General features: G+C 54.1%; 1 protein-coding gene across 4 annotated transcripts in view; it reads right to left on the bottom strand.

The window, feature by feature from the left end:
- Positions 1-1,451: 1,451 nt before the first annotated feature.
- The window catches only part of UNC13A (unc-13 homolog A), a 58,707-nt gene continuing 46,998 nt past the window's right edge, over positions 1,452-13,160 (bottom strand). For 2 of the 4 annotated variants that reach the window (XM_074337926.2, XM_074337927.2), the window contains exons 37-42: positions 12,649-12,705; positions 12,197-12,277; positions 11,157-11,304; positions 7,252-7,344; positions 6,386-6,545; positions 1,452-4,745 (exon numbers count right to left, since the gene is read on the bottom strand). In XM_074337926.2, the coding sequence (XP_074194027.2) occupies positions 4,445-4,745; positions 6,386-6,545; positions 7,252-7,344; positions 11,157-11,304; positions 12,197-12,277; positions 12,649-12,705 (840 nt within the window). In that variant the 3' untranslated portion in view covers positions 1,452-4,444. Of the gene's footprint in view, positions 4,746-6,385; positions 6,546-7,251; positions 7,345-10,043; positions 10,101-11,156; positions 11,305-12,196; positions 12,278-12,648; positions 12,706-13,160 lie in introns of all 4 variants that reach the window. The other 2 variants (XM_088792392.1, XM_074337928.2) reach the window with 2 other exon arrangements.

The raw sequence follows: 13,160 nt of genomic DNA, 5'->3' as shown, positions 1-13,160 counted from the left end.
AGTGCACAAGGGTTCCAATTTCTCTACATCCTTGCTAACCTAGCTATCCTGATGGGTGTGAGGTGGAATCCTGTTTTTAAATCCTTAGTTTAATGCTTATTTTTGAAAATTATTAATCATACTTATGTATCCTTAAACTATATCTCTGTGTGGGTGTCTTGTGGGTGTAAATATGTATAGCTAGTTTTTGAGCTTTATAAATGTGGTGTCATGTTCTCTGACGCCTTCTGGTACTTACTTTTTTTCACTCAATATCATACTTCTAAGATTCATTCATGTCATTAGTCAGAGAAGACCCTCACTCCTAGAGACTAGGAAGTACACCTGTCCCTGGTCCATAAGTGCAGTCAACTCGGAGGCTCAGTGGATCAGAGCAAGATGGTTTATTTCTCGCAGCACGACAAACAGCATGAGCCTCAGTCTTCAAGCCCCATGGGTGACATGATGGACCCCCACATACTGAAGGACACAGGGCCAAGGGCTAAGCCTGTTTTGTAGCAAAAAGAAAACAAGCCCGCCCCCCTCTGTCAGGGAGTGAGCAGTTATGCAGGAGTCACGCTGCACAGCCCACGTGTCTAACTATGGAAACTGCTAGGTCTCAGGGAAAAGAGGTCTGCAGTCTGGCACAGTCACCAAGAATGTGCAGGGACACCCAGGGCCCCTGGCAGGCTGCCTCTTCTGATATCATGCCCACAGCTGTGGTTCATCCCTTTCCCAGCTGTATCATATTCCCGTGGGAAAGTACCAGGACATTGAGGCTTCCAGTCTTTTTGCCCACATGCAAGTCTTGAGGGTGGAATTGCTGTGTTATGGGTAAGCTCTGTGGCGTAGCCACTGGTTGTTTCACTGTTAGCCCTTTTGGGTTTTATTTGCAGCTGAAAGCATTCATTGAACCCACTCCCAATAGTAGATCCCACGGCCCCAGCTCTGGCCACTTAAATGCAGACACAGCCCCAGATCTTAGGAGGGGAGTCCCTGAATTTACCAAGGAAACCCTGAGCTGAGTGATATTCCATTTCTGCTCTCTGCTGTGATGGGGGCCCAAAACAGAAATTAAATTCAGCTGTAGAAAAATGAATTTTTCATCTTTGCATCTCTGAGTTTATGACATAAAATTCTCACCTGTTATATCAAAACAAAACCAAAAAATCCCAGAAAACATGGGGCTGTGGGTTGAATTTGGGGAGTGTGTCCCTGGCATTTGTGTCCTAACTTGTTTGAGCTAAAAGTAACAGCTGCCCGATGTCCTGGATTCAAATTCTGACTCCATCCTTTCTACCAAACCTCACCTCTTTGGGACTCAGTTTTCCTGCTCTGTGAAATGGGGCAATGTTAGTTGTGGATGAGTTGGTTCATGGACGGGAAGTGTGTTCAACAGTGTCTGCACATAAAGGTGCTGTGTGTTTTTGTTAATGGGAATGCAAGGCCACCACCATGCGTCTGAGACCATGTGCTTTTTCTTATTTTAATGTGTTAATAAAATATTTTTACAGAGACCAAAAAGTCAGAATAGTGCAAAACATCTCAACACCATGCATTCATGACCACTTCTTGTTAGTTTTAAACATTTGTTCCAAGTCACATATTTACAGAGAAATGGGGGCATCTGTGTAGATGCTGGGCCGATGGGATGGAATTAAAAGTGTTTTGATTTCACATTTGCAATCACATGCTAAGAGAAAGAGTGTGGAGGAAGAACCTCTCTGGACTGTGTGGCGGGGATTGGTGTCTGAGGGGGCGTGGGCCAGGGGTGCGGTCTGAGCCCCCTGGCTGTTTGGCTGGAGATGCACAGGTAACTCTCCGCCTGTGACCTGTGCCTCGAAAGAGCCACTATGGCTGGACGGTGGCAGGGGGATGGGGAGGGGGGTCTTACTTGACACCGTCAACTTGATTTCTCTCTTTAAAAAAATAAAAGGCAAAGAGAAAAGCAACACGTGTCAGCGAAGACGACTTTGGTCCTTGACAGTTCTTAAGAAAGGATGTTCAGGGGACAGATGGAGTGGTGATACGAACCAAGTCCCCAGCGAGCTCCCCTCCCTCTGCACCCAGGCAGCAGAGTTTGGGGAGACTCCGGGCTGTCCCTGCTCTGCCCTGCCCCTCAGTGTCCCCATCTGCAAGATGGACAGCGCAGGGGGTGCGGGCTCAGGGACAGGAAGGTCTCTGAGGTCCCAAGGATTTCTAGTTAGGTGTTAAGTTTTTTTGCATCTCTGATGGGGGCACGGTGAGGTTTCAGACTGGCGCCGAAGTCAGAGGGTTTGGGTGGATGTGGCCGCGTACCTCATTTTAGGTGAATCCTTCTAGGTTGGACTGGTGAGAGCCAGAACAGTGAGTCTCTCTTCTTTCCACGTCTTCAATTTTGCTTTTTGTCCCATCTCTGAATCTCCCCATCTCTGAGTCTCTCCATCTGAAGGACTCTCTCTTGTCTAATGGGGTGTGATCTCCTTCTCCCAATTTCTTACCTTCTCCCTCCTTGTCTCTTGCCCTTATTCTTTGTCCCTCTTGCGGAGGGGACTGGCTCTGCCCGATACCCCTCAGTGTCACACCCCTCTACCTCATCAGGGGTCACCTTACTGCATCCTTTTCCTGACCCATGGAATCTGGGGCCAGATCCTGGTATGAAGTGAAGTCCAAGGCAACCCGGAGACCCCACCAGGGCTTAGAACCCCAGGCACCCAGAGATGTGACCCAAGGTTGGGCACTGTGTCCACTTGCTGGGTGCCCTTGGGGAAAGCCTTGCTCCTCTCTGAGGCTAGTTGTTCCAATATAGGAACTTCCTGATTTCAAACCCTTCCAACCACCTGGATTCTTCTCCTGTATCCTCCAAGTCTCCTCGTCCTCTCTTCACTGTGTGTCCTGTGACTCAGCCTTTAGCTGAGATATTCTTTAGCTCGACTATCTCCTGTGTGCCCAGCTCTGTGTGGGAGGGGAAGGTGGACAGGGACAGTCATGGACAGACACACGTGGCTACCTGGGCATACACAGATGCCAGAGACATAATTCAACTAGGCATACCCTTTGCCATCAACTTGTGCCCAGCCTTTGCTGGTGAACCTGAGGCTCAAGAGAACTCAGACACAAGTCTGGGGAAAACAAAGCCTATGACAGACACTCCCAGTTCCACGGCTTCAGGGACAGCGGGTGGGGAGGTCCTGAGGGGGGTGAGGATTTTCTACAGGATGGGATATTTGTGGTGAGTTTTGAGGGATGAGTAGGAGTTCTCTGGGAAAATAAGAGGGAGGAAATTTCCAGAACACACATCTGGGCCAGTGCTGGGGAACCCTACACACACACACACACACACACACACACACACACACACACACCCTAGCATTTCTGCTCTTTCTTCTTTCTTGCCTGGAGAATTCTGGGAGAAGAAGGTGTTGAAGGGACCTGGGTCCAGGAAACTCCAAATCCTCTTTTGGCAAGTCAAGAGTTTTCAGGGTATCGCCCCCTGGGGTCCCAGAGGAAAGGGCTTTTCTTGGCAGCCTGAGGTGGGAGGGGTCAGTGGGGGCCTTGTCCCAGGACCCCCATCCCTTGTAAGGGTTGGGGAAGGTCCCCTGAAGGGGGTTAGCAGCAATGGGGAGCTGTTTCAGGTCATCAGATTTCAGCCCACCCTTGGATGGGGCATACAGGCCAAAGGGAGTGGGGAGAGGGCATGGCACTGGGACCCTCAGCAACTCTCTGGGCCTGTTTTGCCATCTATCAAATGGGTGGATTGAACTCTATGAGGACTGAGCATGTGGGGAGTAAAGAGGAGAAAAAAAACCCTTAGGGAAATGCGGGTGCCCCAGAGCCGTTCCCTCGGCTCCCAGGGTTTGGGCGCCCAAGGGCGCATGTGCTTTTGAAATCCCATCCTCCCCTCCTCTCCCCGTTTATTTTTTGCACAAACATCAAAATGGACACCGGTCCACCCGGGGTCCTCCAACTACCAGCCTAGTCCCTCCAACCCCTAGACCATCTCAGGGGTCGCTCCAGGAAGCCCTGCCCCTTGCCTAGGGCCCGCCCGCTCCTCAGGGAGCTGGGAGTTCCATAGTTGGTAATGGGTCTTGGGCCCCAGGGGTTGGAGACCCGTCTTATGGCTTTTCCAGGGGACAGGAGGTGGGGCCTCCCGGAACAAGAGGCACAGGACCTGGCCCCCACCATAACGGGTGGGGTTTTTACTATCCTAGCTCGACCGGTCCCCTAGGCGCTGCGGGTGTTGCCTCAAGGAGGGGATGTGGCTTCTCCCCGTCTCTCGCCCTAGGGCGCGGCCTCCCGAGGGGGCGGTGCGTCGTCCATTCACAATTCCCCAGAGCAGGAAGGTAAGTCACTGGCGAATGCGCAGACGGTCCTTAGTGCAGAGCCGGGAGACTCACCCTCAGGCAGGTCTCCGCGCGCAGGCGCCGCCCCTCCTCGCCCCGCGCGCTCTACATTGGCGCAGTGCTGCCCGCCCGCGCGCCCCGCACTAGGGCGCAGGCGCGGCACCGCCCTCTTCGGCGGAGCGCGTGTCCGATTTGAGCTTCACGAACTCCTTGGCCACTTCGTCATTGCTGCGCTGCGACAGGATGCGCAGCACCGTGAGGCCCGTGTCGTCCATGTGGATGCGGCGGCCGAGGGGCAGCCAACAGGCGGCAGTCCCGCGCTGGGCCAGTTCGCGCAGCTGCAGCACAGCCAGCCCCACCGTGCGGTCCTCGCGCGCGAAGCAGTAGTCCTTGACGCACACCTGCAGCTCATAGCACTCGGGGCCCGCGTCAGCGCTCAGCGTGCTGTGGAGGGGTGGGGCGTCACGGAAGGGCCTGCCCCACGCCTGGCCCCTCCCACCCGCCAGCCACGCCCAAATGGGTGGCCACACCCCTGCTAGGCCATGCCCACGCTTGATCCTCCCATTTTCATAACCTCCCACTCTAGGCGGACCACCCCCTGCCCAAGGTGTCTCGCCCTACACCCCCGCGCTGAGCCACAGCCACACAAGCTGACACCCGCTCGCGCCCCCCCCCCCAAGTAATGTCTCTGTCATGTCTCTCCTCCCTTCTATCCCCCACCCAATGACGCCCCCACCAGCCTGGCCAAACCATGTCCTTACTCAAAGTGACCCTTCCCCCAGAGTCCCCTGGCTAGACCATTCTCCCACCACTCCGTTACATCCGTGTTCACACTCATAGGCTGAGCTGCTGCCCTCACCACCCTGCGGACTTAGCTATGGTACCCAGAAGCCCCATAACCAGGCTCCCATCTGAAGTTCTTCCCTTGACATGGCTCCTCCCCCATGCTCCCTAGCCCACCCCTCTTATCCCTAAGATGCCCTCTCAACATGGCCCCGCTCTGATGTCTCACCACGAATGAACCCCACTCCAGCATGCCTTCCCCCCCAGGCTATGTGCCCAGTGAAGCTAGGCTCCTGCCCCCAGGGTGACCTGTCCTGATGCTGCCTGCTGGCTGATCAAGAGTCCCTCCTTTTGGTCGTGCCCACACCACTCCTTCACATCCTCCTCCCAGGCTGTACTCCTAGCCCTCAAATACTCCAGCCCACCCCAGGAGCCATCTGTCCCCCACTAAGCCATGCTCCTGCTCCCAAGCATTATGTCAGGTGACCTACCATTCCAGAGTCCTCTGACCAAGAGCCCTCTCCTAACACTACTGGCCAGGCTCTTGTCCCTCAAAGCCCCCCAGTTCTCTCCAGCTCTGATGCCCTCTGTACTTCTGTCCCCTAAGAACAGCTCCCAACGTTACCCTGCCCCAGTGAAGTTCACACCTCACCCAAAGATCCACCACATGACTCCACTCCTATCCTTTTGTACACTCTCACCAGACTTACTGATGCCCCCCAGGGTCTGTCCCCTCTAAATGCCTGATCCCTTGACCAAGCTCACTCCTGCCCACCAGGAAGTCCAACGAGATGTGACCCCACCCCCACCCCATGACATGCACTTCCAGAACCAAGCCGCACTCCTCTCCTGTCCCCCAGAGCAAACTCCTCCAGAGGACCTGCCTCAACAGACCTGACCAGGATCACTGCTGACTCATGAGTCCCTACCCCCATGCCTCCTCCCCATCATGACCACCCATGCCGGTAACCACCAGTCTCCAGCCCTAGAAATGGCCCCGCCCAACACACTGCTTCTGCCCAGACTTCCCCTCCAGTTCACAAGACCTCATCATGATGTTATATCACACTCGTTTCTCCCCAAGACATGACTGCCCCCCAAGGTAGTCAACTCCATCCCAGTGTCCCCTCACTGATGTCACTCCTGCACTAAGGTGGCACCCTTCCCAGCATCCCCACCTAGGATGTGACCCTTCCCATTCCTGTGCCTAGGTACCACTGGCCCATCAGACCTCCCTACTAACTAGTGGGCCCTGAGGTTAACCCAGCAGATGTCCCATCCCCAGAGCACCCCGAACTCACAACTGGAAGCTCTCATTGTACTTGGGGGCCCAGCTGTTGTTCTTGGATTTGGTCGCAAACTTGCGTTTCTTGTCGCTGAGATGGGGCCCAATGATGTTTACCTCAATGAATGGCCGGAAAATGCCAGAAGTCTGCCACTTGAGGTCATTGGCAGCCACCACTAGTGGGGGAAGCGGAGGGGAAGATTGGTCAGCATCCCTCAGTATGCAGCTGTGGTTTTCAAAACCTGTCTTGAAAGACTACATTTCTCAGCATGCCCAATGTGACTAATGAGACCAATGGAGCTATGTGACCAACAAGATGTGAGAGAAAGTAATATGTACAACTTCTGGGGAGAAAGCCCTAAATTTTCTCTTTCCCCTAGCTGCAGGCTGGGGTGCTGGTGGGGGCTGAGTTCTTTGGGACCCTGTAGAGGACGAAAACACGTTATGGATGAAAGTGTAACAAATGATGGTAGGGGCCTGGATCCCCAACACTGTGAAGCCTCCACAAAAGCTCTGGACAGGTTGTCCTTGGAATGACTTCAGAGAAAAATGCATTCTATCTTGTTTAAGCCACTGTTATTCTAGGCCTTCGCTAAAACAGCCCAATCTGTGTTCTAATTAACAAAATAAAAGCCGACAAAAGGAAAGCAGAGCTGAGAGATGGAGAAAGTGGAACTGAGTCCTGTAACACTGTTTGCACCCATGGATCCAGCCATGTGTGAAGGTGGTTTACTTCTGGAATTTTCAGTTTTGTGAAAACTTTTTTTTGTTTGTTTTAATGAAAAAAGTTTTTCTTGCTTAAGTCAGTTTGAGTTTGGTTTCTGTCTTAGAACCTAGTGCATCCTGGCTATGGCACTCTCCCTCCCTCCTCAGGCTGCTCACCTTTCACTGTGACCTTGTGTTCCCCAGTTCCTGGATGAGTGAAGAGCTCAACGTGGACAGAGACTTCACCCACAGGGTCTTCCACACCAGAGCCTGGGCAGGCAGGAGAGGATGCTTGGCGTCAGCTCCATTCTTTCCCACCCACCAGAAAGGACCTGGACCACCTCTCACCCACCATGTGCTGGCGACACCAGGTCAACAGCCCTGACAGGGTGGTACTGAGAGTTGGCTGGCATAGTAGGTACTCTTGAGGAAGCCAAGAATCCAGGGTTCTAGCCTTTCACTGCCTTGCTGTGAGATCTTGGGCAGACCTCTTAACTTCTCTGAGCCTAATGCGTCTGCCCTCCATTTTTCTCTTTCGACTGACCGCCATGTTGTCAAAACTCAGTCTTCATCTTATAAGCCACCTTGGCAGCATCTGACACTGTGGCTTCCTGTGCCTCAGTTTCCCCTCTTGGCTGAAACACCACCACACTCTCCAGGTTCTCATCCTACACACTAGTCACTCCTCACCCTCTTTTATCACTTCCTCCTCCTCTGTCAATCCTCCAACTGTTGGGGGAACCCTGCACCTCACTGTCTGACACTTTTCGTTGTTTTCACTTCCTCCATAAATACTGGTACATTAGAAGATCCTGTCAGCTCTACCTTCAAAGTACATCCAGAATCTCACCCACCTCCTTGGCCTCCCTCCTGACCCAGCCCCCATCATCATACTCATGGACTATTGCAGTCACCTTCTCCCGCTCTCCCTGAATCTTCCTCTCATCTCCTGTCAATACACCAGCCAGAGAAGTCCTATTCAGTCAGATCACATCCCTCCTCTGCTCAAAACCCTCCCATCTCACTCTGAAATAATCAGAGTCCTTTTTGTAACCTGCAATGTCCCTCATAATATGTCTCACTATTACCTCTCCTGCCTCACCTCCCTCCACTCTCATCCTTGCTAACTCTGCTTTAGCCCCACGAGCTTCCTCTTTTATTTTCCCTGCCCCCACACCATTCCTTTTCTAATAGACATTCTCAAGTTTCCATTGAGAAATGCCTCTACCTTCACCTCAGACCTTGTGGCTCCATCCCACATTCAGGTATGGCTAAATGAACCATGGCAGACCAACCAGAGCATTCCCTGCCCATGGCTGCAGTGACTGGCTCAGGGATGGTCATGTGACTCAAGCTGGGCCTATAAGAGTTGGCCCTGGGATTTTGGCTATAACTGTTAGGAAAGAGTGCTCTCTGGTGCTAAGCTAGCAAGGCTGTCTCTGCCCAATGAGGGGAGAGTACACCTCATAGAGGTCTCAGTAGAGACCAATGAACAGTAGCATTGTTGGAGACTCTGGATCCAGCTATTCCTGATGCCAAGTCAACCCCTCATCTGTTAGTTCCAGAACAAACAAATTCCCTTCTCTGCTTGAGTCAGGGTGAAGTATGCTTCTGTTTCTGGCCACCACTAGCAACCTGATTGTTTGGTTCTGATGGGATCATTGAAGGGCAGCTTAAAAGCTTCTGTCCCCATCCCTCCCTCTGTGACTTTGGGAAGGGCATCCTGTGGGAGCCTGAGGACCTGTGACCGCCAGCACACCCACCAGGCCCCTCCCCAGCCCCCCAGGAAGCTCCCCACGCCTGGAGCACCCCATGCAAGGGGGGGGTAGGAACAGGGGGAAAGTGGGGGGTGAGAGTGGGAAAGGAGAACTCAGTTCAAGGTTGATCTGGGTCACTTGCCCCAGGTGGGAAGTGACTGAGGCTCAGGGGGCAGAGGGGCCTGGAGACCCCCAGCACCCCAGTACTGGGGCGTGCACCCCCCATGTTCACTGCCACCCCAGGCCACCTTCTTTGACATTTCAGGCTCCCACCCCCCCTTACCCCCCACCAGTCACATGCTCAGCCTCACCTCCCCCCCATCATCCCAGGCTGATGCTTTATTGCAAGCTCAATCAGGGCCAGACTGAGGGTACCAGGGGGAAGCCGGACAGTAGTGGGTGGGTGAGGGGTCAGACCAAGGCCAAAGCTAGTAAGAAGGGGGAGGGGGCAGTGCTGGACACCCCCATCCCGTGGTTTGCTGGCTCCAAGGGGAAGGGTCTTTCCTGGGCTTCTCTGTGCTCTCCCAACCCCACCCTCATCCCCCATCCACCTCCCCAAGTACCGGGCCCCCCTGCAGGGGAAGGTTCCTGGGGCAAGTGGCTTCTCCTTTGAGACTCAACATCTTCATTTATGGACTAATGGACCTCCCCCCACCTTGTGTGGCGACTGAGAGGAATCTTTGCAAGAATCCCTGAGAAGTGCTTGGCACAAGGGCTGGCTCAGAGTTAGACCCTGAAAAAAAGTTTTCTATCCGCAGAAAAGCGATATCAAATATAACAGTAACAATTGCTACAAGCTATTAAATGCCAGGGACTGCTCTAAATTTAATTCATCAAATCCTAAGAAGAATGCTATGAATTAGGGTCCTTGACTGTCCTCATTTTAGAGATGAGAAAACTGAGGCTCAGGGCGAGGGATGTTTGCCCTAGGTACCCTGCTGCTGAGTGGCAGAGCTGGGATCTGAGCCCACCCGAGATCCAGCTGAAGAGATGCACTTAGGGAGAAACAGATGCCACTCTAATCGCTTCTCCTTCCCCACGTGGAACCAGCAAGCCGTCCTTCCCCCTCATCCACCTTGGCCCCCGCAGCGGGCCTGGCCTGGACGGGGCCCGGCAGGCCGTGGAGGCAGAAGGACGGGCCTTTTACTAGCCGGGGCCAGGAGGGGCGCAGGCACCGGGCACCGGGCGCGGGCGGGCGGCGGAGGCACGTACCCTTCTCAGGATAAATGTCTTCACTAAGGGTAAACCTAGTCCCTTTTCCACCATGGACTAATCGCGGGGGAGGGGGGAGAGAGGAAGGAAGGGAGGGGGACAGAGACGAGCAATCGAGGGGTGAGGATGGAGGGCGAGTGTGCGTGGGGGGAGCGAGGGAGGCGCGGAGGGGGCGGCGAGTGAGAGGGAGGAGAGACAAGAGAGAGAGAAACATCAGCTGCAGACGGACAGACAGACAGCCTCCCACTCCGGGGGACACCAGGGACACCACAAACAGCAGTGTGGACTGGGCAAAAAGCTGAGGGCCCTGGGCTGACTGGGGTGGTGAAGAGGGGACCCCTTGTAGCCGCAGGGTTTGGCGCCCCTCATTCCAGCCTCCCCTCCACTGCCGGAACTCAGCGGCCAAACTTCTCTCCCTTATCTGCACTCTTGGGCCAATTTGAAAAAGGGGAGGCCCTAGAGAGGGGAACTAGGACCCTGGAGTCCTGCCCCCCAGCCCCAGCTGCTGTGTGTGGAGCTCAGAGAGGGAGAGGAACAGGAGTCAGAGGCAAGAGAAGAAAGAGAATTTGAGAAGTGGGAACTTCCTCTCTGTCCACCCACTCCAGATCGGGGTCCCTCCCATCTCTGCAGTCAATCATTCCTTAGCCACAGATATTACGGAGGTCCCTCCCCAGGGGCCTTCAACCCTTCCTCCAGAGGTCCCTCCCCTGGAGCTGCCAATCACTCATTGGCCGCATTACGTAAGAGGTCCCACCCATGCCAGAGCTGTCTATCACTCCCTGGACCCATGACGTCAGGACCCCCAGGATCTGTCAATCATCTTGGTCCTTGACGTCAAAGAGGTCCCTCCCCAGAGTTTTCAATCACCTCCTGGCCCTATGATGTCACAGATTATCCCAGGAGATGTCAGTCACCTCCTGGCCCGATGACGTCAGAGGTCTCGGCCCCACAAGCTGTCGATTACTCATTGGCCCGTGACATCAAGGCGTTCACGAGCGCCAAGGAGCTATCAATTCTCCTGTGACATCACAGAGGAGATGAGCCAATGGCTGCTCCGGACGGGGTTGCCCCTGAGGGCGGGAGTTCTCGACAAGCTAGCCTGTGGTCCCTTACCCTGGGCCGCCTGGGTCTGCACGAAGGTCTTGATGAGCAGGTCTGTGGCCTGCGTATAGAGGGACAGGGCATAGCGCAGGGACTGTAGGTCCGGACTCTTCTCCAAGAAGGTCTTCTTGAGGCCCACACCGCCCGCATGGAAGTATTGCTGTGGGCACAGGGTGGAGGAAGTGAGGCCATCTCCCCTCCTGGCCCATCCTGGCGCCTCCCTGTCTCCCAACCCTCGGCTCTTCGCTGTGATGCACCAGATGACCGGGGAATCCCCAAAACACCCAAGATGGGTGCTGCTACTCCCCCATCTCGACTTCTGCCCCAAACCACCCATGGGCGCCCAGTGTTCTCAGAATAACACTCATACCTCCAGCCCCTACCTAGACCCTTAGCAGCTCTAATCCTGCAACCTCCCTGCCTTCTCTCCAACTGTCTTCCCTAGAACATGCTTGCCTCAGGGTCTTTGCACTTACCACTACTATGCTCACTGGTGTTTAGGCCGTCTGCGCCTCCCTACCCATCTCTACTCTGGCTCCTTTTCTTTCTTTGATTATGATTTCAAGGAGCTTTCCTTGACCACCCCTCTTTAATATGTTGCCAATTCCATTTCAACAAAACGTTTTTTTCAGAGTAGTTTTCATGCTTTTCATTTCATGGAGACCACAGCCCTTTTCATGCCTTCATATTCTCGCATGAGTTGGTCTCCTGCCTAGAACGCTCTTTTTCCTTTACCTTGTGAACTCCTATGCATTCCTCAAAACCCACTTCCCACATGCCTTCTTCCAAGAAAGTCTTCAGGGCTCCCTCCAATGGGCTTCCCCAGCTCCCAACCTTCCCTCTACCGCACCCTGACCCCACAGGGCTGGGGATGTCTGTGTCCAGCTATCCTCCTGCCCCAGCCTGGGACTCCTCAGGGCCCTGCCAGAAGGGTCATTAGGAAGTGTTTATCAATTGAATGAATTAAGGTGGATTTGAGCCTAGGTCCACGTCCACACCAGCCATACCCTCTGCCTGCCCCACCTGGGATGGGCCGGGGTGGTGCCTCTCACCTTAATGGTGTCCAAGGCAAGTTCAACGACTGCACACTGCTTCGGGGTCAAGCTCTTGGCTTCCTCTCGTACCATGTGGTCCTGGAGATGGAGAGAGAGGCCAGGTGGGCATTAGGGATCTGCCTGTCTCTGGGATTCATCCTTGTACAACTTTGAGGAGTTGCATAGTGGGTCTGTCTTTTCATTATTGTGTCACTAGTGCCCAGCATATGACTGGCACACAGCAGGTGCTCAATAAATATTTGTTGAATAAGTGACTTGTACACTTGATCAAGCTGTATCTGAAGCTGAACCATGCACATCTTTTCAACACATCAGAGCAAATAACTTGTGCTTAAGCCAGTCTGAGTAGGGTTTCTGTTCCTTGAACCTGCAAAGCATATCACCATTCTGGGATCTCTCCCCCAGGGACCCTCCCCACTCTGATCTCCTTCCCCCACCCCTGGCCTCACCTTGAGTTTAGACAGCTGACCCAGCTCCTTGGCAGCATTGAAGATCATCTGGGTGCCCTGCAGGTAACAACAGACACAGCCGGGGTCAGGGTGCAGGCCTCCTCCAAACCCGTCCCCAAACCCCTGCTGACTCCCTAGCCCTGGACATCTTCTTGGTTCTTGTCCAAAGGCTCTGGGCAGGGCAATGGTGATGTCCTGGGGACAGAGTTCTGGAGCTCTGGAGGAGTGCTGAGGAGGAGGTGGTGACTTTGTCCCTTGAAATCCTAGTCCCGTGGGGATGCTACCCACCCTCCCACCTCCACCATGACCCCAGGTTTGTGGGACGGAGAAAAGAGACAGACAGTGGGCTGCAGGGGCAGTGGGTGGGGGAGGCCCATATAGTGTTTGTGGGTATGGGCCGGGCATGCCAGCCCAAAGTCAGGGAGGCTTGAGAAAACCATGAAATAAACTCTGGTGAAAAACCCTACCCACTGTGGGACAATTCGCTCTGCGGTAGGAGTTACCCAGTAATC

This window comes from Rhinolophus sinicus, chromosome 15, assembly GCF_057876585.1.
Source record: "Rhinolophus sinicus isolate RSI-liver-muscle chromosome 15, RSI-T2T, whole genome shotgun sequence".
NCBI classification, from domain to species: Eukaryota; Metazoa; Chordata; class Mammalia; order Chiroptera; family Rhinolophidae; genus Rhinolophus; species Rhinolophus sinicus.
Note: the sequence above shows the minus strand (reverse complement) of the source record. Positions and strands in the feature narration are given on the sequence as shown.